Below are 26156 nucleotides of genomic sequence, written 5' to 3'. Positions count from 1 at the left end.
ATGACCAACTTATCTAATCTGAAATGACCAACTTATCTAATCTGAAATGACTAAATTGTCTAATCTGAAATGACTAAATTATCTAATCTGAAATGACTAACTTCTAATCTGAAATGACCAACTCCTAATATCTGAAATGACCAACTTATCTAATCTGAAATGACCAACTTATCTAATCTGAAATGACTAAATTATCTTATCTGAAATGACCAACTTATCTAATCTGAAATGATTAAATTATCTAATCTGAAATGACCAACTTATCTAATCTGAAATGACTAAATTATCTAATCTGAAATGACCAACTTATCTAATCTGAAATGACTAAATTATCTAATCTGAAATGACTAAATTATCTAATCTGAAATGACCAACTTATCTAATCTGAAATGACTAAATTATCTAATATGAAATGACTAAATTATCTAATCTGAAATGACTAACTTATCTAATCTGAAATGACTAAATTATCTAATCTGAAATGACTAAATTATCTAATCTGAAATGAGCAACTTATCTAATCTGAAATGACTAAATTATCTAATCTGAAATGACTAAATTATCTAATCTGAAATGAGCAACTTATCTAATCTGAAATGACTAAATTATCTAATCTGAAATGACCAACTTATCTAATCTGAAATGACTAAATTATCTAATCTGAAATGACCAACTTATCTAATCTGAAATGACTAACTTATGTAATCTGAAATGACTAAATTATCTAATCTGAAATGACCAACTTTTAATCTGAAATGACCAACTTATCTAATCTGAAAAGACTAAGTTATCTAATCTGAAATGACTAACTTATCTAATCTGAAATGACTAACTTATCTAATCTGAAATGACCAACTTATCTAATCTGAAATGACCAACTTATCTAATCTGAAATGACTAAATTATCTAATCTGAAATGACCAACTTATCTAATCTGAAATGACCAACTTATCTAATCTGAAATGACTAAATTATCTAATCTGAAATGACCAACTTATCTAATCTGAAATGACTAAATTATCTAATCTGAAATGACTAAATTGTCTAATCTGAAATGACTAAATTATCTAATCTGAAATGACCAACTTCTAAATCTGAAATGACCAACGCCTAATCTGAAATGACCAACTTATCTAATCTGAAATGACCAACTTATCTAATCTGAAATGACTAAATTATCTAATCTGAAATGACCAACTTATCTAATCTGAAATGACTAAATTATCTAATCTGAAATGACTAAATTGTCTAATCTGAAATGACTAAATTATCTAATCTGAAATGACTAACTTCTAATCTGAAATGACCAACACCTAATATCTGAAATGACCAACTTATCTAATCTGAAATGACCAACTTATCTAATCTGAAATGACTAAATTATCTAATCTGAAATGACCAACTTATCTAATCTGAAATGATTAAATTATCTAATCTGAAATGACCAACTTATCTAATCTGAAATGACTAAATTATCTAATCTGAAATGACCAACTTATCTAATCTGAAATGACTAAATTATCTAATCTGAAATGACTAAATTATCTAATCTGAAATGACCAACTTATCTAATCTGAAATGACTAAATTATCTAATATGAAATGACTAAATTATCTAATCTGAAATGACCAACTTCTAATCTGAAATGACTAAATTATCTAATCTGAAATGACTAAATTATCTAATCTGAAATGACCAACTTATCTAATCTGAAATGACTAAATTATCTAATATGAAATGACTAAATTATCTAATCTGAAATGACTAACTTATCTAATCTGAAATGACTAAATTATCTAATCTGAAATGACTAAATTATCTAATCTGAAATGAGCAACTTATCTAATCTGAAATGACTAAATTATCTAATCTGAAATGACTAAATTATCTAATCTGAAATGAGCAACTTATCTAATCTGAAATGACTAAATTATCTAATCTGAAATGACCAACTTATCTAATCTGAAATGACTAAATTATCTAATCTGAAATGACCAACTTATCTAATCTGAAATGACTAAATTATCTAATCTGAAATGACTAAATTGTCTAATCTGAAATGACTAAATTATCTAATCTGAAATGACTAACTTCTAATCTGAAATGACCAACTCCTAATATCTGAAATGACCAACTTATCTAATCTGAAATGACCAACTTATCTAATCTGAAATGACTAAATTATCTAATCTGAAATGACCAACTTATCTAATCTGAAATGATTAAATTATCTAATCTGAAATGACCAACTTATCTAATCTGAAATGACTAAATTATCTAATCTGAAATGACCAACTTATCTAATCCGAAATGACTAAATTATCTAATCTGAAATGACTAAATTATCTAATCTGAAATGACCAACTTATCTAATCTGAAATGACTAAATTATCTAATATGAAATGACTAAATTATCTAATCTGAAATGACCAACTTCTAATCTGAAATGACTAAATTATCTAATATGAAATGACTAAATTATCTAATCTGAAATGACTAAATTATTTAATCTGAAATGACTAAATTATTTAATCTGAAATGACCAACTTATTTAATCTGAACAGATTCACTAGGTTAATTCAAAGAGGTTCGATGCTGTAACCTGAATGGTCTAATCAGGACAGATATACTAATTACATTTGGAAGGATTTTAAGTCCAGTTGGGCAGGTCTATTCTGACCAGTAGCGGCCTTTGGGGGTGGCAAGTGGGGCAAACAGCGCTACACCCTGTCAGAGCCAGCGACGCCGCTGATCACCAACTCGTTTGCAAAGAATTATAAAAAGCTTTTAATTTTATAAATTATGCCACCGATGTGCCCTTGAACTATATTGTTGCTTAAAGAAATGCTTTTAATAAAATCAGATGTAGGTTTGTGTAAAACAGTTTTTAAAACTACAACGGCTGGTAAAATCAATGTTTTATCTATAGTATTTTCCGTATTTTGCTATAAGTAAAGAAATATTGTAGGACTCTCACAAACCACCATCTTCTCTATATGTTGAAGAGTAATTTTGTGGTTCTATTCTTTATCTTTGAGTGTTCGAAAGTTTTTCAAATCTGTATCTATTTCGTCAGAGTGACATTGCCTCAAATGATCCTCCAGCGTAATTGGTTTCATATCGTCATAAATAAGGCACTTAGCAACTGCTTGTTTGACAAGGAAGGAATGAATCCCAATTTTAAATAATCAACGCTGTTCAATCTACAATTCCTTTTGTTAAAAATTTGTTACATGTAGACAAAATTAAGCTCTTTAAATAATTATTGGAATTAAATACAACGATTTTTCGTTTGAATAGCAGGATAAATAATTATGTGATTAACTAAGGTACTATTCATATATTAGTGTATGAAAAAATTACATTAATGGGATGTAAAAATTAAAGTCAGCACCTGCTTAAATGAAATCTATAACCGTAGACCCTCATTGACATGTCATAGACCCCCAATTTATTTTTTCACTTTCGTAGACCCCTTGGAAGTCTTCGTAGACCCCTGGGGGTCTATATAGACCACTTTGAAAATCACTGGCCTACATCGTTAGTGGCGGGCGATCCCGTTAGCGTGACATGGTACGATATATATAATCTACCGTTACGGCTCAGAGCCCCGCATATGACATACTTATAGAGCCCCTCGCACTGCTAAGGCTACATCTGATTCTGACTATCAGAACTATTTATGTAAACTATGGACTAGTTTGTCGACATAGTTGTCTTTAACATGGAAAACTATTTGAATTCTAGGTAAATTGCACTTACACTATTCGGCAAGTCAATTTCACATTTAGCATCTACTAAAACCCTGGCCACTTCTTTGTGATTTCCATTCGCTGCCAAGAATAAAGCTGTGTTACCTTGCTAGGTAGAGACAAGAATAGAAACAGTTGTAACTCTCTATCCCATAAGTTTAATAACATGTAATAATTTATAGTATTCTATACGAATTATTTATTCAAAAAACTATCTATACTATAAAGTAGAAAGTAAGGCTTATGCATGTATGTATGTATGTATGGTATGGTACGGTACGGTATGGTATGTATGTATGTATGTATGTATGGTATGTATGTATGGTATGGTATGGTATGGTATGGTATGTATGAATGTATGTATGTTTGTATGTATGTATGTATGTATGTATGTTACGAATAGAAATGAAAACCGTTTGACCAATCTTAATAAAAGTTGGCATAAATGTTCCTTGGGTACTAACTGGAACCGTGACGTATGTATATTAGCCAAAAAACAAACTTAAGTCCCTCAAAAAAAAATTGCCCAACTCTATGAAAGTATTCCTATTTTATTGATCTAGGCCATGTTTATCATGTTTACATGAAAGAAGATCGAAAGCATCTAGATCTAGATCTAATTTTAAGAACTACACTTTGCACAGATAGTTTTATACTTTGACACATGAAAATTACAAAATATAGTCTATTGATTTCATTATTTAATAAAATTAAGCTTCAAATGTTTCTTTGAAAAGCATTTTTACATAAATTCGTTTCTTATATCTGCGTACATTGTTACATTAGACAAGACCGAAATGTAACACATCTCTCTATTCCTAGGTCTAATTCAACTCTAGAAGATAGAACTTCTCTTCGCAAAGATAGTTTTATACTTTAACACATGAACATACCAATTATAGTCCATTCATTTCATATTTTAATGAAATTAACATTCAAATTTGTTTTTCTAAAGCATTTTTCATACATTCGTTTGCTAGAGCTGCGAAGCCGTGTTGACATACATTTTAATAGTTCCATTCATGAGTCGCGTACATCTAACAACCGTTTCATTAATTCCTTCATTAGAGAAGACAGAAAGGTCACGCATGCGCAGAACGAAATCTATCAAAGCCAACATTTAACTCTAGATCTATCTCTAACTCAAATAATTAATCCAATGAGATTACAAATTATGTATCTGAATCAAGATAAACAACTTACGTAATTTTGAGCATTTGTATTGCAGCCATATTTGACCAGACTTTTACACATTTCCGTGTGACCTTCCATGGCTGCCAAGTGAAGAGGTGTGAATTCTTTCTGGCCAGCATGAAATTTTAACATGAAGCAATTAAATTTCACGAATTAAACAAAGTGCTATTTTTTTTTTTAAATATGGGTTTAGCATTGGACGTAACCAAATGAAATATCAACCTAACATTATAGCCGTCCAAGCTTGTTTCAAATTACTACTTAAAAGTTATAGTTATACTGAGGTGATTACTTGACGACGTGAAAATCTCTTTTAAAAAGGTGCACTCACAATGGTTTCAGAGTTTGGGTTAGCCGTGTAGTCCAACAAAAGATCCACGGCTTCCTTGTGACCAGCTTCAGCTGCTAAATGCAGAGCAGTCTTGCCTTCCTGAAGTAATCAGAAATAATCTCATTTATAAGGCGGCGCTGCACCCCAAATACGATGAATCTGCTGTAGGCCTTATTAACTAAAGTGTTTTGCGTTGACAGGTTGAGCTATCAGCTTAAGATCTCAATAGCTCGAGCGAGTTACCAATTTTATTTCTGCTCATGTCCTTAAAGGTAAAATACTAAAGCTTAAGTCTTTTAATTAATTCTCCCACTCTCGGTTGCTCTGTCAGACATCATTTGTCTCTACTTTATAGTTGTTTACAAATCATATATCAACTCACTCTGTCTGACTTTCTAGTAAAAAGTTTAAACTTATTTTTTTTTCTCACATTTCTCATTCTCAGATCAAGTTGAAACTTTGCACAATTATTTATTGTACCTGACAAGACATATTAATTATTTTGTTTGATATCGAAATAAGGGGAATAAACGTTACTTAATGAGATATATGGATGTATATATGGATTTAATCCCCTTATTACGTTTTTGACACGTTTTTTCTCCCACTTCCTATTCTCGGATCAAGTTGAAATTTAGTATAATTATTCATAGTCGATGACAATGCAAGAATCAAGTAAAAAATTAACCAATTAATTAAATTAATTAATCAATTAGTCCTAATTAATTAACTGTGTTTTGTATAGCAGAAAGGGAGCTAAACCCTGCCATTTTCAGATAAATATAAGTAATTAACGGTTCTTTCCCTTAGATACGCTTTTTTTTTTAAATTTATATTTCTCCTCCCCGTATGGTATCTCCCCTCCCCCCCCCCCCCCCCTCTATCTCTCTTTCATGTAGTCTCGTTGTCTCTCTAGTTCCTACAATGACCAGGACACAACAACTCACCACATCGCGGTCGTCTACTTCAACTCCCTGCATCAACAAAGCTTTCAAAACGTCAATGTGTCCATTCTTGGCCGCTAGGTGGACTGCGGTCATACCAGCCTGGAGATAAGAAAACATTTTCACCTCATTTTTCTTTACCTTCATCTTGTGTACGTCTTATAAGTATCGTCTTATAAGTATCGTTGTTATTATTCTTCCTATTCCTCTCCATCTTATTATTAATTCATTAGTTCTCAATGTATCTGCTAAAAACCCGAAAAGAATTTTGTTTACCAAATAAACAGTAGAAAATATATATTCATGAATATACTGACTTATAAAAAAAAAGGAATTTAAATGGAAAACAAGAAAACAAAAATCACAAATAAAGTGGGATCCACCAAATACAAAGTGACAGGGGATAGAAAAGGGACATCGAAAATTTAATTAATTAAATGACACTTCAATAATTAAAATAACCATTCAATACAGATATCCCACACAGTTATTTCCCTTGTTATGTTCACACCCGTAGGGGTAGGACATGTTTTATGTTTCCTCACAGTGAATGTAATATCGTTAAAAGTGTTCCTGCGTATGTCATGCAGCTATGCCGTTAGCGTTTTAAAAGTTTTTATATTTTCTCTCTAAAAAATTAGACCATGATGATTGCATTCCGTTTAGAATGATAATGGCAATGTCTTCGATTCTGAAGATGCCAGATCAAGGATAAGTTCAGTGTTTCACATGACCACGCCACCCGCATAATTTTTCACACCCAATGCAGATAAAGCAGTCGTCTGCCGGGGGTCTATTGAAGTTTTCATTATGTCTTCTGGTACTGTCGTCTGAGAACAAAGGCCTAACGGCCCCAAATGTGTCCCGCGACCTTCGTTAGAGATCCGCTGCCAGCATGTATGCATAACTAGATTGACCAAGGGACACATGTAGGAAATAATCATCTTCTTTTATGAAGTAACGTCTGTATTTTATAAGATAAGATACTTTCTATCCCTCAGTGAGGGAAAAATGGCACCTGAGTTGATCTTATTAGTTCTTAAGGAGGCACCTCAGTTTCACCGTCCTCCTTTAATATTTCGCGAAAATAAAATCGATTTCGGCATGCGGTCGACCCCCATGCGGGATAAGTGATCGACCCAGAGCAGATGTCGAATAATATTAGTGCTTTGATACTGTCCACACCAGAATCTTGCAGAACATGGTTATTTGTAATAAGTCCTGCCACCGTATGTCCATTATGGATCGGAGGAACCTTTGATTGAAGTATTCGATGAGCCTTGGACTCTTTCTATATAGTCACCAAGGTCTCAGAGTCATATAAAAGTGTGGTGTGGTAGACACTGATTGCTTTTAGCAGCTGGAGCGATTTATTCCGCCACACTCTCGCTTGAAGGCGTCCAAAAGCGCTACTTGCCTTAGCAAGACGGCTATCAACTTCTCTTGAAAGTGATGCGTCATTGGATATCGTTCTTCCCAAATATGCAATGTTGTCGGCCACGTTGAGGGGGTAGTCCATTCACGGTGATCTTTGGGGGTGAGTAATTTTTATTGGGTGACTTCTGAAACATTGACGTCCCATTTTCCCGAAGTCTATTGTTAAACCTAAAGAAGTGGCCACGCATGCTAATTGGTTAACGGCGAGCTGGCATTTAAGACGCAATGCTCATCACGGAGAAGTTCTGTGACGACCATTTTGTTTTTGTTGTAGTAGGCGCCGAAGGTTAAACACATTGTCGTCTGAGCGGAACTTGACATGAATGTCTGAATTTTCTGCCTCAATTGACTCGGCATGATGGACGCAAAGTCCAAAGTATACACAACGGTGAGTCATCAGATCACTAGAAAAGGGTGTATTGCTGGGGGGGGGGGTGTACTTGCTCCTGCTCTGCTATCTTCTTTGGCAAGCGATAATGATTACAGAACAATATAAATTCACTGCTAAAGAGCGTTCAACTCAGCAGCCAAAAGCTGGCCTGAAGAAGACGTCTGGTGTGAGAGGCTAGGAGAGGCGTTAGTCGGCTGGTCTTGGTCCCGGTCACGCTCGAGTACTTGATTCGGTCCAAGAAAAGAAGTAAACAAAGAAACCAATTAAGTTTTTGATGACCAGCAAATGTTCAAACTGAGACATTGACCTGTTCTTTAGTAAATACATTCAAATGAAAGAATTCTTTGTAAATTCAAGCGATCGGCTTAAACAATACTTGAAGAAAAAAGTGAAAAGTAAAAGTGGAATTAGAAATGTCTTTAAAAACTATTACAAAAAATAAAGACGGAGCCTAATATTGGGGTCGTAGTTGGTCATTCTAGTTCAGTTAATTCAGTTAGTGGAGCTCCTTTATTGTTAGTTAAATGTACTGATCTAAATATACTTTATATTGAAATCTTACTTCAACGTTTGATTTAATAATCTTTGTGTGTATATTGAGTTTGTAAAGATAAAACTTCAATCCATTTATTAGTGTGTCACTTCAGTGTGTAATTCAACGGATCCGCATGTTTGTTTTGCACTGAGACATACTAATACACATTTCAAATACTTCAATTCCTAACTAAGCCCACCCCACCATCTTGGCCAGTTGACAACTTTACAATATACATGTTAGGAGATTAAAATACACTGAAGTAATTCAAATTAAGCAGAGCTTCGAGCTAGAACTATCTGGGCTCCTCTGTAATTATACTTAAATTGATATACTATTTAACAAATTTAAATCTTTAAAAATGATTTATGATAATCAAAATAGAACAACATCAACAACTATAAATAATTTAAAACATCTACTAAGGCCAGGAATAATTACAACACATTAGTGAGCATGCTACAACACCATCAAGATAAACACAACACCATCAAGATAAACACAACATCAAGATAAACACAACACCAAGGCAACCGCTTAGTTAATGACAAACATAGAGAAAGCAAGCAACATCAAATTAACATAAATTAGATCTAGTGAATAAATGTGTTATCGCCTGCATAGTCAATTAGATCTACATTCCTAAAACGCTAAACGTAAGCTTAGATCTAATTTTATTTGGTTTCTGATCTTAGAGAATATTTAGCATATTTAAAATGTCTTTTTTTCCAGTACATAAGTTTTATTTTCAATGATATTTGATTACAATTCAAAAGAAACATTCGACTCGATTCATTGGTGTGAAAAGGTGAAGATTAATTTAGTATTGTAGAGGAGCAAAGTAATTATATTTACGGATCTATAGATCAATTTGATTCAACTCTTTTTAAGTGTTGACTATGTCTATTTGATAATTACGCTAATGAAGCCACGACAGCGGTTGTTAGCAGATAAATGCGAGGGTATTTCCTAACAATTTTTTTTTGTTTACATAATCTTGTAACTTTTTTTTTTAAAACCTATATGCACTTCTCCCAGCGATGTTACACCTCTCCAAACCGTCCAAAATAGTATTCAATGTCTTTGTCCATAAAATTGTTATTTAGAAAGGCGATGACATGGTCAATAGATGAAAACCTGTTCTCCAAGCGTAACTTAGAAAAGAATCTAAACGCTATTTGAACGGGTTGAAGAGGCTGGTGCATTGCTCTTAGAGGTGTATAATTCTAAAAAAAAGATTATGCATAGAAAAATAAATAATTTGAACTTCAAAAAATTTGCATAAACGTCTAGTAAATATTATATAATCTTTATATGACAACCAAATAGTAATAAGATATAAGACGGAAAACCCACGAAGCCTTCAGCTCCAAGCATGGCTCCAAGCATGGCTCCAAGCAATGGGATACATTGTCAACACTATACATCGGTGCGCAAGCGTCTTGCAAATTGTAAATTCTTGGAGCAGCAAGAATGAAAGCAATAATTGAAAAACACACAAAATAGGTGCTGGTTGGTTCCGTTTCCTCACCTTGTCCTTTTTATGCAAATCGGCCTTGGCCTCCAACAACCTGACGACAGACTCGAAATGACCTCCCTCGGCGGCTGAATGTAGGGCCGTGCGTTCATTCTGATAGACAGAAAAACTGTTTTAAACGAGACTGCTCGATACTGACCTTGTACATTTTGAAGGACAAGTCATACGTAGTTCTAGTCTTTGGATAAACCACAAACTCTTCTTTTGTTTTCTCCTGAGCTTGGACCTTAGCGTAGTCACGTTTTAATGAGAACACGCGAACAACTATCGTTAACAGCAGGGCCGGGCTTGGGCTAATTTTTACCAATTGCTCCTAATTGGGGCCCGCACCTGGCAGGGACCCCGCAAATTACATTTAGAATATCACAATCAGTTTTGGCTCCTGTCACAGGTTTTAAAAGATGCAGAACTTAAAAGGTTAACGTATATTTAGTGTATCGTACTATTGACGTCACTAGAATCCACTGGCGCTTATTACATTTGTGTTGCTTCCTACGCATGTTGTATTATAAATATTGATACAAATGATCTAATTAATAGTAATACTTGTTATTGTAAAAAAAAAAAAAAAAAAAGAAGGGCCTCGCAATTAGTAAGGCCGGCCCTGGTTAACGGAAACGAGATTTCTGTACTGACGCAAAAATAAAATAAATAGAAAAATGAAATAGAAATAATAATAATAATAATAGTAGTAAACTACAGAAAAACGGATATAAAAATTACAACTTAAATAAGCGGCATAACAAAAACACAAAATTGGTTTCTATTTCGCTACTTATAAATAGTTTAATTATTTTAGTTACAACACTATTGCATCAAATGTATGTTTTCTGCTTTTTTGTTGTTGTTGTTGTTGTAGTTATGTTTTTGCCTATATATTATTATGAATAAGCAATTTAAGAACAGCTGAGCCTTGAAATCAGAATCGTATTCGCATATGACATCGAAGGGCATCAAATTTTAACATATAGATGTTACATCTTTTCAAACCTACACTAAGCCACCCCAAGATGAATCCCTCATCAAAAGAACAGCAAAGCGAAACATTTAAACTCTGTTCAGCTATAGAGTTTATAATTTAACTATTTCTCTCCTAACTGAAGATACCAGCGTTTATTCCACCAGAATGTGGTAAATAATTACGGAGAGAAAGAGTTAAAGAAGACTAACAAACATGGGTAAAATCACGTGATATCTTGTTCAGTCTTATTGTGTGTAAAAACAAACAAACAAACAAAACAAAAGATCAACAAGACTTACGATGTCTTGTTTGTTGATGTCATGAGGTTCTAGCGCATCGAAAATGAAGGCAATGAGATTAACATGATTATTTTCTGCTGCACAGTGGAGCACGCCGAGACCTTGCTGTAAGAGAGAGTTAAACCAAGAGGTAGCCATAGTGGGGGTAGCTTACGTGGAACGTAGACTTGTGAGGCCGTGGATGGGTAACTTTAGGTGTATGGTGAGTAACAGAGGTTGTGAGTATAAACTATGGTGAGTGACTTAGTTGGATGTATGAAGCTATAGTATAGTAATATGGATGGGTAATCATATTGGAGTATTCAAAGTTTAAGAAATAAAGTTAAGCGTAAGTAGCACTTTTGTTCTTAGTGTAAAGAAGAAAATAATTTTTTCCATATTTTTTTTATACAATTTATTATTTCATCCTTCTTCTAACATATTGTTTTTAATGATGTGTAACCCACAATACACAATAAAGTAAACAATTAGTGTTTATCCGCCTATCTCCGATTAAAAAAAATCTAATTATTAAGTTGATAAGAGACAAAAATATGTTATAAAATTGGTGTTTTAAATTCGAATAACGTTTTTTTCTTTTGTTGTTTAGGCTCTTTAGTAAGCGATCTAACAGCTATATAAAAATGTAAGTTACAATATGTGATGTTAAGCAATCCCATTAGTGAAGCATTATAAATATTGTAATTAAATAGTGTCACTTCACATCGTTACCGCAAATATATATATTTTTTAAATGATAGTGATATGTACCTTGTTAGTCACCCTAGTGCTGGCACCAGCGTTAATTAATGCTTTTAATACTGGAATGTGACCAAACCACGCTGACCAAAGAATTGCTCTCATGCCGTACTGTGGACAAAGCGTTGATTGGGATGAATTTACGTCTCGTGCTGACCATAGCGTTTTGTTTTAAAGTTGTAATTAAACAGGAAATAAATCTATAGAGGGCGTCTTGACTTAATTACATAACAATATTGTCTTAGTGTGTCTGTATGGCCTAAATCATTCTACCAAAGTTTGCGTCTGTTTCTGTATGGCCTAAATCCTTCTACCAAAGTTTGCGTCTGTTTCTGTATGGCCTAAATCATTCTACCAAAGTTTACGCCTGTTTCTGTATGGCCTAAATCATTCTACCAAAGTTTACATCTGTTTCTGTATGGACTAAATCATTCTACCAAAGTTTACGTCTGTTTCTGTATGGCCTAAATCTTTCTACCAAAAATTTACGTCTGTTTCTGTATGGCCTAAATCTTTCTACCAAAGTTTACGTCTGTTTCTGTATGGACTAAATCATACTTCCAAAGTTTAAGTCTGTTTCTGTATGGACTAAATCATTCTACCAAAGTTTACGTCTGTTTCTGTATGGCCTAAATCTTTCTACCAAAAATTTACGTCTGTTTCTGTATGGCCTAAATCATTCTACCAAAGTTTACGTCTGTTTCTGTATGGCCTAAATCATTCTACCAAAGTTTACGTCTGTTTCTGTATGGCCTAAATCATTCTACCAAAGTTTACGTCTGTTTCTGTATGGCCTAAATCATTCTACCAAAGTTTACATCTGTTTCTGTATGGCCTAAATCATTCTACCAAAGTTTACGTCTGTTTCTGTATGGCCTAAATCATTCTACCAAAGTTTATGTCTGTTTCTGTATGGCCTAAATGACATTGCCAAAGTTCGTACGTGTCTGATAAAGGACACCATGTTTTCCAAAACCATCAAAAAAAATTGATATTCGTATTCTTGAGCATTTAGCTAACGTTGTCGTTTGATCTAAAGTCACGTGATAATATCAGTATAACTAGAAATCTTATGTTGCTGAGGATAGGATTCGAAATATCTAAATATTTAAAAATAGAATTCTTTTCCTTGAAAACTTGAATGAAATATAGGTAAGTGCACACATATTTATTTTTTGGAACATGAAATCAAATGAACAAGGACAAAGTAAAACACATGTCTACCTTGTCTTTTGCTTCAAGGTCAGCCCCACCTTCTATCAAGGCTTCTACGGCTTCTAAATGACCATTTGCTGCAGCCCAGTGAAGGGCAGTCCTGTCCAACTATCATTCCAAGTAAATAAAGTGAAAGAAAAAAACAAAACAACTAAACTTAATATAACTTATTCTTTTTAATCATAAAAAAGTTTGAAATTGTGAACTTATAAGAGATAGGAATAAAGACTTTTGACACAACAAATAATAAAGATTCATATGACCCAATACTTGTTTTTTAATCGAATTTAGCAGCGTTTTCTTTTTGGGAAATAAATATTGTCAGAGGGATAAAAATATGAAAAAACAAACCGCATGATGAAGCTGTTCTTTAAAATATGTCAAAAAAATCTTTATAAAACAAACCAAACAGTTTGGAACTTCGTGAAAATGACTTGACCTGCGGTTTGAGACATTTGAGTTTTGAGACGTATTTTCGACGCACTACTTTTCTTGTCGGCTTCACCCAATCAGCAGAGGCCTGCTAGATATAATACTAGCCTATGTAGTTAAAGTCTTCGGTGATTAAAATATGTTAATAAATAGGTTGAGATCTTTCTTCTGCGCAAGTGGATGTAAACTAACAATACTATATATTTATTTTATCTTTTAAAAAAGAAATATGAAAAATGGAAACTTGTAGCTTAGCAACTGAACGTCACACACACACACAAACAAGGTTTTAAAGTGTAGACAGACTGGGAATACTTTATGACAAGGATCAATAACATTTGCTCAAAGTTGTATGGATGCTACATGTTCTATCTTTTTGTCTAGGCCTGTTCTAAATACTCTAAAGTAAAAGTAAAGTACCACTTGCAGACCTTTCAGTCTATGGGGTAGATGATGTCAAACGTCATCTGTTTCTGTGGGCAGACTCATGACGAGCGAGTCATGTGGCCAGCACAACGACAAACCAACTTTACATTCTTCTACTTTGGTCAAGTACCCGTTGAAATTGGATGAACTTGGGTGCGTCCTAAATATCCCGAAATTCCAAATCCCAGTCTTGACCGGGATTCCAGCCCGAGACCCTTCGGTTCGGAAGCCAAGGGCTTTACAACTCAGCCACTACGCCACCATAGCCCCCATAAGTGTTGAAAATTCAATCATATTTTTAGAAAAAGTAATAAAATTCTTTGAGTCTACTTTTGTTCTGTTTTTTTGTGTTTCAAATTATCTTAAAGGTTTTACTTGCGAGTCTAAAAAAAAACAACAGACTTCCAGACTCGACTATAACTCAGTATGAATGAAACTATGCGCTTATATCCCGATATAATATACAGTCAGGATTTACTCATGCGTTTTAAACTTATTTCGAAACTACTATTAACCTATGACCTTTTGCCATTTTACAAATGAGGAAATTGATGTAACGATTCTACAATTATCCAAGAAGAGAACATATCCTTGAAAGCTATTTATGGTGAATCTGAAGACATTTTGTGTAGTACTATTGATTGGATCCCGCTCGACTGAGCGTCTGAACAGCATATTGTGCTGTTAAAGTAACGTCTTTAGCTTAGAAACCCTTCAGGGAGATAACCCAATGAAGGGAAATCGTTTTCCTTGAACTCGGGGTTTCTTTTTGGTTTTTACAAGATTCGTACGTTTCTTCAGAAATGAAGATGATTAGGCCTACGTCCTAGCTTCTTACAGGGGGCCTACGTCCTAGCCTCTTACAGGGGGCCTACGTCCTAGCCTCTTACAGGAGGCCTACGTCCTAGCCTCTTACAGGGGGCCTACGTCCTAGCCTCTTACAGGGGACCTACGTCCTAACCTCATACAGGGGACCTACGTCCTAACCTCTTACAGGGGGCCTACGTCCTAGCCTCATACAAGGAGCCTACGACCTAACCTCTTACAGGGGGCCTACGTTCTAACCACTTACAGGGGGCCTACGTCCTAGCCTCTTACAGGAGGCCTACGTCCTAGCCTCTTACAGGGGGCCTACGTCCTAGCCTCTTACAGGGGACCTACGTCCTAACCTCATACAGGGGACCTACGTCCTAACCTCATACAGGGGACCTACGTCCTAGCCTCTTACAGGGGACCTACGTCCTAACCTCATACAGGGGACCTACGTCCTAACCTCATACAGGGGACCTACGTCCTAACATCTTACAGGGGGTCTACGCCCTAGCCTCTTACAGGGGGCCTATGTCCTAGCCTCATACAGGGGGCCTACGTCCTAGCCTTATACAGGGGACATACGTCCAAACCTGATACAGGGGACATACGTCCTAACCTCATACAGGGGACCTACGTCCTAGCCTCATACAGTTCGTCTACGTCCTAGCCTCTTACAAGGGCATACGTCCTAGCCTCTTACAAGGGCCTACGTCCTAGCCTCTTACAAGGGCCTACGTCCTAGCATCTTACCTGCGGCCTACGTCCTAGCCTCTTACCTGGGGCCTTCGTCCTAGCCTCTTACGGGGGCGGTATAACGTCGGACAGGGTTCATATCCGGGACTATCGGAATGACTGAAGTCATTGGAGTTTTTCAGATTCTTATTAACTTGATTATTTTCCTTGTTCTAACAGAATTGTTCATTGTTCGTACTTGTACATTCTACCCTGTTATGATTGAACTTCAAACACATTTAGGTTTGTAATCAGAAAACGTTACTTTTGGTATAGAATTATAGGAGAATGCATGCTCTTTTTATATAACGCAAAATACAAAGTTTATAAAACAAAAATTTAATTTAATTTAATGGGGTCAATTCAACGATGGTATCGTTAATTAGGAGAGAAAGAGTTAAAGCTCATTCTCAAGTTGTCTGTCCCTCAGTCAGCGAAACTCGGTGACTGGGACAGAAATTTAAATGTTTTTTTTTTTAAGGCTAATCTTATATTGGCCTGTAAGGTTAAGACGACTTTATTGTAGTAATCATGAGTTCATATGAAAACAAAGTGCGCTAACGTAAACCTCAGGATGTCCATAGCAATGTTGAACCAGGGCATGTCAGAGGAGACGCAATGAAAGAGACTGATAGATTAACATCAGGAGAGCTCAAAGTCATAACAGAACCCTCGGCCTCTAAACAAGAGAGATTTTTGATGAAATATTTACTAAATAAATACTATATTTATTAAAAGTTAATACTAAAAATTTCGACAATTAAAATTTGTGAAACATTAACGAACAGTAAATCTCTAATCATAAAAATTATTTAATCAAAAACACATGTTTAAAAGGGGAATTTCAACTTAAGAATCCTTTTTTTTTTCCGGAATTCAAGTTGTTTATGACACTCAGCCTTCACGTTTCCCAAAAATAAAATTGTTTATGATGATACTCTTTAAAAACAAATTAAATGAGATTTAGTTTTTCACCATAAACAAACAACCAGAAAATGTCTGTATAGGTAGAGTAACGGATTAAAACTTCGATCTATGTACATGGAATCAAACTACCGCTTAGTAATTCAGAGAGATAATGTCCGCAGCTTACAAGATGGGATTAAAGCTTTAAATACTTTAATAGATAGACGCTTGAAATTAAACATAAATTACACTTTTAAGATAATTGCTCGCAAAAAAACAAAAAAAATAAGCATTCTTATACATACGATTATATCCTAACATATATAGACTAATAAAAGTTTTTTTTTAAAATATACAAAATCAGGCTAACAAATATACTAAAAACTTCTATCTAATAATTCAACAAAACAAAAAATAGTGGAATAGTTAAGCTGTACTAAATCAGAACTATACTGACAAGACTAACAAATTACTAAAAACTTGTATCTACTACTTCAACGAAACTAATAATAGTTGAATGGTTAAGCTCTACAGACGAAGAAGCCACATGCATAAGAACACGCACACACACACACACTGCTAGCTAGATTCTAAGGGGGGAGAGGTGACATCCATAGATGACATTCAGGACTTACGCTGTTCTTGCAGTTGACATTGACCTTTTCTTTCAGCAATGCGCGTATAAGGGCGGCATCGTTCATGCGGGCCGCATCGTGAAATTTTTCCTCTCTTCGGGACACTGAAATTGATTTTTAAAAAAATGAGATGCGGAGAATTGAAATAAACAAAAAAAAAATACATACGATCCCCCCCCTTTCCCGCCCCCCACCCAATAAAAAAACAACAAAAAAAAAAACAACAACAAAAAAATTAATTAAGTTGTCAGAGCAAAGATATGGAATTCTAGATGGTGCAGAGAAACCTGGGCACTTTAAAGTCACGGACTGGATTAAAAGCTATTGGTTTTGTGCAGTCTGTCTGTCGCACAGTTGATGAAAGCCAGCTTTTTTTCTATTGCCTGTATCGATTTCATAATAGATACAATGGTTACTTTTGGTCTTATGAAAGCGAACTCTTTTATTAAAAAAAATTACATTTTAAAACTATTATTTATCAAAGACATAAAGGCCTACCATTTAAAAAACAAGGTTACACTGGAAAGTCTTAAAAAATAACCCTACTGTATATTGTAGTTAGCATATCTCTCTCTCTCTCTCTCTCTCTCTCTCTCTCTCTGTGTGTATGTGTGTGTGTTTTTTTTATATTTGTCAAATGAATTGTTAAAAAAATACAGAAATAAAAAAAATATTTCTGCATTCCTTACTGCAGTAGCTATTCATGATCTTCTAAAAGCGTTCTACTTTGTTTTAAAAAACTAATATGTACTTTCCATACAACTAAATATTTCACAATATCGATATAATTGACAACTGTGTTAATGTTAATTCATAGTGTAATTTAATATATACGACTGATCAGCAGGGGCCGCCTACGAGTTTGTGTTACACACTCTTTCTTTCTTGAGTTATAAAAAAATATGAACATTACCAAATTTTTCATAAAGCAGAAAAGATGGAGAAGACTGGGAGACACACTCAGCTGAGGACAGTTGTACTGACCAGGGGGTGATCACTAACAGGCTTGGAGAAAAAAAAAAGAGGGCGGACAAAAGGAAAGATGTAAATAATAAATGGAGACCTGATGTGTTGCATTTTCTAAGAATTCAAATATTACGCACTTTTATATGGCTATGAAAATATATTTGACCAGTTGATAATAGCTTCTGATAAATTAAGCAAAAATACATCCTATCCATACATAAAAACAAAACAGTTCTAATCCATGAGGAGGGTCCTATTTCAATTTGCAAATTGTTTTTAAGTGTGTTCTGTGATAAACACAACCAACTGCCGCCATATTTCTCGATACGTTTGAAACCTCCCCCCCCCCATTTCAATTTTTTCCCCTCATCATCAACAATAAAACAAAATGTTCCTTGCCTCAAACACCAAGATTCGAACCTGTTTCTTAACTAGCCATAAGTAGCAGACTTACTTTCGGCTGGCAGAAAGGAGGTCAGCTCCCCGTCCATTTCTTTGCTGCGCCTCTTCATGTCGGCGCCCTGGTCTGGTGGCGTCTGAAATGATAATTTATTTCAAAGAATTATAGAATGCATAGAAACTTCATTTAACAGGGGCCAAAGTTACACGGTCTATTGATGCACTCCAGTTAATGAATGGCAATGTCTTTGATTCCGAAGATTAAGGATGAGTGCAATCTTTCACATGACTACGCAGACCCAGTTGTGACCTTCATATTTTTCCGCATCTCGTGCAGAGAAAGCCGTTGTCCGCTGGCGATCTATTTACGTTTTTTTTTTGTCTTCTGCACCTGTCTTCAGTAATGGCTTTTCTATAAGTCTCAAATATTGTCCCGCAGCCTTTGTGAGAGTTCACCAACTGTCTTTTTCAGAGGCCATCTGAAGCCAGCTACTTTCCTCTATGCCAGTGAGGACATAAAGATGTAGTATAATAAGTATAATAATCTTTTATGTCAAAAAGGCGAAAAGTGTTTACATGATGTTGAATATAATAATAAAAGCAAAGATAATGTCTAATATTGCAGAGTTTATGGAATATCGGTAATGGACTGCCTGGTGTATTTGAAAGAAAGGATTTGGACATTCCATGGCGCCTTATGTTTGAAAGAAAGGATTTGGACATTCCATGGCGCCTTATGTTTGACAGCGATATTTCACACAATCAAAATATCACACGAGGGAAAGTGATCTCCTAGAAAATTGTTTAGAAAGTTCTACAACTCAAGACAAAACAACTGTTTGAAATTCTTACTGTTTCCTGTAGATTGAGCACTAGTTAAATTGTTCTAGGCCATTGGCAATACAATGAGTCAAAATGTTAATGATCAGATTTCCTGTTCAATATATTTATTTATTCCATAGCTAATGAACCTACTGACCTGGCTACCTGGTTTGGACCCTTGAGGTTTCTACTCTCCAGTTTTGTGATACTTTAAGCCTCATGCCACATTGGAGAGGGCCTAATATCTCAAGCCCCAGGCCATTTTTGAGGGGGCGCGATGGCTGAGTATTTAAGCGCTTGGCTTCAGAACCTGGGGTCCTGGGTTTGAATCTCGGTAAAGACTGGGATTTAGAATTCGGGATTTTTCAGGGTACCTTACTTAGTTGGGGAAAGTTAAGATGGTTGTTCGTTGTACTGGCCACATGACACCCTGCAATCGCAAGGTCTGAAAGGGGGACTTTTACTTTACTTTACATGCCACTTTTGAGAGCGGCTTCTATTTCAAGCCCCATTCGACAATGACAAAAGATATTTTTTAACAAGCGTGTTACGGTATGCATTGTGTTGTATGTGCAGTAGCGTAACAAGGTGCAGGTGGTTCAAGAATTTGATTGCGGCCCCCCTTTAGAAAAACTCGAAACTTGATTTGAACCCCCCCCCCAAAAAAAAAAAAAATCAAGTCATCCTGTAAGTACATTTAGAAATAGACGTTCCAACAGTTGCACCATCTTTTACAAATAACAGTGTCATGACGAATGCTTTTAAGTAACTAGCTGGATACGTCATGACGAATGCTTTTAAGTAACTAGCTGGATACGATCTGTGGGTATTAATGATTTAGTGGATTGGATTTATCTATGTTAAACATGGGAATGTTCCATTCACATTTTTTTATTTTAACACGACAATAACAGCAGGCGTCAGATCTGTGACGTGGCAACGACCTATTGGTCTACACTGCCGACATGGTTGCGACGTAGAAGGTCAGTGTTTGTGGAACTTTTCAGTTGCGGTGTTGTTGTTTTCACGAAAAAAAAAACAAGATTAATTAATCTGGTGAAAATGTCAAGATCTCACGCGTAATATGACCTTTTCATTGACACGGCTCCAGTCTTGCTTGGAATAGATTAATATTGAGCTACAAGGCCCAGAAAAATAAATATTTAGGTAAGGTTTTGAAATGAGCTTTCACATGGACAATATGCTTAAATTCTTATTCATAACAAGTAACATAACAAATTTTTGAAGACAATTTCTACTCTACGAAGCTGATTACTTTTGTAAGAGCGATTATTTTACATTTATTAACTAATGAATGATTGATTTAAAAATTGAACATTTTTCACGTTTCCTCAGATCCGAAAAAATTCCTGATTAAGCGAAAGTATAAAAAAAACTACTCTGTGTATATAAAATTCTATTAATAGAGGCCTATAGATTCAGACTTAGAAGACGGTACGCAAAAGGTTTCTGAACATTTATTTAGTTAGCGCTGAAAACATTGCGGGAATACCCGCTGGTGAATGTGTGTTCAAGATAGAGATTGTCTGGACATCAAGCCACATTGTAACGATCAAACCCGACTTTTCCCTGTCGCCATTTAGTTGGTCATTTTTTCCCCAAAGATATACATAATCTGTCAAATTTCTTGGAAAATCTTTAGAACCATTTTCAAGATACCTGTCCAGAGGAAGAATTTGCAAGCTGATAAGGGAAATTATACTAATTAATAAATATACTACAAGCAACTTACCAGGAAATTAAGAAATTACAGAATAAACTAACATAGCGCATTCCCGCCTTCTGCTGACTGACCTACTTCTGTTGGCCATCAATGGAGATGTTAGAAAAAATATCAACAAGTTTCAAGTCAAAAGTTTTCTGGTACCACCAAGTTTAATTTTGTTCCGTAGAGTCAAGAGTTTAAAAAAGGGAATCGGCAAATGACATTACGTCGTGATCTGACCCAGAAATCCATGTTGGAATTTGGTTGAAAGAGTCTAGTGATAACGCTGGAAGATAGGATGTAGCACTGGAAAGTATTGACAAATATAGTTGAGTCTATTAGTGTTCAGGAGACAGATACGGAGAGAGAGAAAGAGAGAGGAAGAGAGGAAGAGAGAGAGAGAGAGGGAAGAAATTTACGGTAAGCTTCCTACAGGGCTAACTGGCCATGAAGCGTCGTATCGATCCTATATAACAACCGCTTCACAGATCACAGAACACAGGCGCGCGTGAATGATACTCACACACAAACACACAAGAGAAGTGACACGCTCACACCTGACATATATAACTGCACACACGTGTCCCACATTTTTTTTTTGGGTTATTTACCAGGAAAGAAAATATGGTGGCCTCGGTTGTAAGAATTGCTGGCATCGTTTAAATATGAGTATCGATCTTATCATTGTTGGTGAATCTGATTTAGGAAAAGGGTAACTCAAAATAAAGTAACAAAAAAAAGGTTGTGTGTGTGTGTTTTGTAATGTGATCGTGTGTGTGATATGTTGTGTGTGTTTGAGTAAGCGTGCCTGTGTTTGCGATGGTCTCGCTTATGAGAGTGTATGTGTTTGAGCCTGCACGTATGTGAGCTGATAAGTATTTGTATTTCTAAGACTTTGCTTTAGTGTTTAAGGATACGGCTTTAGGTAGATGTGTCAACTTGGCTTTTTAAAGTGTCCCGTGTTATCCACAAATTCCACGCCAATGCATCTTATATATTAGAAGAAAATATCCCGCTGCTCAGGGCAATCATGACCCAATCATACACACCCATAAGAACACTCTACCTAAATAAACACACATGCATCTAAAAAGAAAATTACACATGTGTTGTACGAAATGATGGACACAGCCAGCCAGCACATCGGAAATAAGGACAGAATCGATTTCTTGTAAACCTAAGTCGACACAACATTTGTGTTCCTTGCTCAGCTAGTGCTAGTGGTAGTCTCCCCTTGTTGGCTACATTTATTCAAATTCTCCAGAAATCTGATTGCGTCAGCATTTCTCAGTAATCGGTTTCAATGCCAAATCTAGATTGGAACTGATGACGGAGCTTCAATAATTAAAAATACACCTAAGCAACAGAACAAGTTTAAATAATACGCTATGCCCTTACCAAAGTTTACTTTACTAATAGAGCAAATAGTTTACATTGGCAGCTTGGTAAACAGCCTTCTTACAAAGCTTATATCAACTCATTCTGTCTGTCTGGTAAAAAGTTTGTACAAGTTATTTCTCCCAAACCCAATCTCGGATCAAGCTCAAAATGTTGCACAATTATTTCTTTTACCTAACAACACAAGAATCAATATAAAAAAAATTAACCAATTAGGTTATCATCTGTAGATAATTAATTATTTTGTTTGCTATCTCAAACAAAGGAAATAAATTGTATTTGGCGGAAGTGGTGGTATACGTTGAATTAGTCCCCTTCATAGGTCGCCGTTTTAAAGTAAGTTTGAAACAAACAATACATAACTATACAATCTTCTTTTATCAATCTTCTACACACCTCAGTGTTGTTAGAATGTCGGCCTGTGGAGGCTTGAATCATGAGCTCGAAGTCGTTAAAAAAAAACAACGATTACGGTGAAATTCACCCAGATATCTCTTTCTTCTCCTCGCCCCACTCTACCCAACTGGTCCAAACAATGATAAGATATAGCGCATGGAGATAGCTAAAAGCATGACCATTGGTAAAAATATTTCTAGTCGTACAGATTTATTGTTGTTAGTCTAGATCTGTTACAAACTAAATGACATGACTGATCTAAACTATTGGATACAATTACACTTAGTTTAAGCTTTTTTTTTAGAAAGTATTTTTTAAATGTTTTTTTTTCTTGTTATATATTATTGTTAGAACTTCTAGCGCGAAAACGGTCAGGGCCAAAACGCTGCGCCAAAAAGTCTGTCTGTCTGTCTGTCTGTCTGTCTATCTATCTATCTATCTATCTATCTATCTATCTATCTATCTATCTATCTATCTATCTATCTATCTATCTATCTATCTATCTATCTATCTATCTATCTATCTTTATCTATATATATATATATATATATCCATTTGTTTGTCTGTCTATCTATCTATCTATCTATCTATCTATCTATCTATCTATCTATCTATAAGTCTGTCTATCTGTCTGTATGTCTGTCTGTCTGTCTGTCTATCTGTCTGTCTGTCTGTCTATCTACACACCCAAACACACAAATATCTTTATACACACAAGCGAATGCCGAAGAAAGTGTTGAATGCCATTAAAAGGGCTCCTTTCTTTAATTCACAGCAAAACAAAAGCTCGACCAGCTTGAAACAAAAACCTTTAATGTAGATAGCAATTAGATCTCCATGCTCACGTTTTCAGACGCCTATACCAAGAGCTGCATAGAATACAGTGTGTACATTATTGACAACACTCTCTGAGAGCGTTCACATTATTTGGTACAAAAGAGAAATAAAACCCAGAAGAAGAGAAAAACAGAATGGCACTTGAAAAAAATAACATCTTTCAAATGAATATTTAACAGGCTCAGAGCCACAGCCCGAAGCTCGCGTTAATCTACCAGTCAAGAGGAAATCGGCATGGATCTCAATTCCGGTGTATCTCAAACTGAAAGGGTACCGCCTTGCAAACTTGAAATTGCAGCAGAGAAAACAGATATAGAATACAGTGGGGGACCGTAAACAGATTTGTTGAGTCCTCTCCACTATTCTCTTCTGCCCTCTCCTATAAATATTTTTTTAAAGCTATTTTGGAGAGGGACGCAATGACCTACTGCCAACTGCCGATTTTAGTAACAAAAGCAGTCAAATCTATTTTTTTTAAAAGTCATTTTTAGATACCGTTCGTAACAGTGGCGTAGCTAGGGTGGGGATCATAATACGAAGGTCCTTCCACCACCGGGCCCCACTTGAGGGGGACCCCCAAACGTGTGTCCGAATTTTTTCTTACATTAAATATTAACCCTTACACCACTGCCATGCAATCGTGCTATTTCTGTTGTTATGTACGTTTCCTCACATTATTAACTCTTTCCGTGCGGAATTACTCTCAGGGAGTAACCTGAGTTATATATTATTATGTCATATATTTATTAAGTACATTATCTCATGTCATGATGTTAAATGTCAAAATTCAGGGAACCCTAAAGAGATCAAATCCAACAAGGCCACTGGTTCGTAAAGTGTAATGATAATTCACCTATTCATATTTATTAAATAGTTTATTAAGGATGTGTTAAATTGTGACACCGAATAGGTTTTGAGTGCATAAACATTATCTAAATAATAAAAATAGAGTGAATAATACTTTTTTGATGTATAATGCATTGTATTCATTTCGGAAAACTTTTGGTGGGGGCATTTCTAACGGGTACAGTGTTAAATATAATATGGGCCTAAAAATCATGCTATGTACACTATTGTACACATATTATCTCAATTGCAATAAGTAAATAATAATTCAAATTAAACTTCACTTTTAATGGGAAAACAAAGGGTTAAAGAGTTGAGCGGTGTATTCCTTAGTGAGATGGAACTTAATTGGCAGCATACATCATCGAATACGGGTTAACATGTACCACTTTGAGATCCTCTTGTTTAATTTTCAGAAAGTTAGATAAACAAGTTAAGTAAAGGGTTCGACGAAAGATATGATAAAGCGATATATCATGGGTGAGGAAAATCTTGATGTTCCGCCATTTTCTGGTCGTGGAAGGAGGGGTAGCAGAAATGCGTAGTCCAGCGAGAAGCAGGAATCTCGAAGTCTGTTGGGCAAATAAAAAATTTACTATTTTATCCTTTTTTTTTCATTGATTCTTGAAAAATCAAAGTATTACACTGTAGTATAAACATAATAAAGTGTTAATTATTGTTAGTGTAAATTTTTAGTTTATAAAATCTCAACTTTTTATTTTAATAATACAGGGTCCACGATGACCTGATAAACACGGTCAAAAAAACATAAACTCAAACTCTGTGGCCACATCACAAGGTCCTCAGGGCTCGCAATGACCTTCTTTCAGGGAACAGTACCAGGAAGAGGAGGAAGAGGAAGAAAGAGAAAGCGATGGGAAGACATCATCAAGGAATGAACAAGCCTGTCAGTGAATAAAATTATATCCAAAGCAAAGGGCAGAGAGGAATGGAGAAGGGTGGTTGACAGTTCTTGCAGGTGCCCCAGCGGTCCAACAGGCTAAGGATTTGGTGAGGCAATTTGTTTTAGTGAGCTATCGTTTAATTGAATACTCTCAGCTAATATAAATATTTTTTTACATGTGTATCACTTGGGTCACCTTATATTTCTAGAACATCTCTCAATAACTTTCTTTTCTTAGTTTACTTTACTAGTCTCTGTGAAAGTATTTAATCTTCAAAATCGGTTTTTAAACAAAGAAAAAATTACTGTGTTTACACTTTAACTGGTCTAGACGTTATCTTCTAGAATTGGAATTTTTAAAATTTGAACAAAATAATATCATAATATAAGCATTGCTTTTTTTGAAAGTATTATATCATAAACCACAACCCCTTATAAAGTTGTCTATAATGAATGGATTCCACGCGTTGCCATGACGACAGCGCCCGAACAATGCTGTCAAGGGCGGGTAAGAATGTAACGAGTTTGTGTGTCCACACTTTGTTATCTCCCTTGCCAAGTTGAAGAAAATCGTTTCCATTTTA

At 35.2% G+C, this 26156-nt stretch overlaps 1 protein-coding gene across 3 annotated transcripts in view; it reads right to left on the bottom strand.

The window, feature by feature from the left end:
- Positions 1 to 26156, bottom strand: part of LOC106053378 (uncharacterized) — a 136039-nt gene that overhangs the window by 16445 nt on the left and 93438 nt on the right. The window contains exons 3-12 of one of the 3 annotated variants that reach the window (XM_056017955.1): positions 18699 to 18780; positions 17279 to 17382; positions 13344 to 13442; positions 12132 to 12230; positions 11382 to 11486; positions 10116 to 10214; positions 6225 to 6323; positions 5278 to 5376; positions 4956 to 5054; positions 3763 to 3861 (exon numbers count right to left, since the gene is read on the bottom strand). In XM_056017955.1, coding sequence (XP_055873930.1) covers positions 3763 to 3861; positions 4956 to 5054; positions 5278 to 5376; positions 6225 to 6323; positions 10116 to 10214; positions 11382 to 11486; positions 12132 to 12230; positions 13344 to 13442; positions 17279 to 17382; positions 18699 to 18780 — 984 coding nt within the window. The remainder of the gene's footprint in view (positions 1 to 3762; positions 3862 to 4955; positions 5055 to 5277; positions 5377 to 6224; positions 6324 to 10115; positions 10215 to 11381; positions 11487 to 12131; positions 12231 to 13343; positions 13443 to 17278; positions 17383 to 18698; positions 18781 to 26156) is intronic. The other 2 variants (XM_056017956.1, XM_056017959.1) reach the window with 2 other exon arrangements.

Source organism: Biomphalaria glabrata, chromosome 1, assembly GCF_947242115.1.
Source record: "Biomphalaria glabrata chromosome 1, xgBioGlab47.1, whole genome shotgun sequence".
Taxonomy (NCBI): domain Eukaryota; kingdom Metazoa; phylum Mollusca; class Gastropoda; family Planorbidae; genus Biomphalaria; species Biomphalaria glabrata.
Note: the sequence above shows the minus strand (reverse complement) of the source record. Positions and strands in the feature narration are given on the sequence as shown.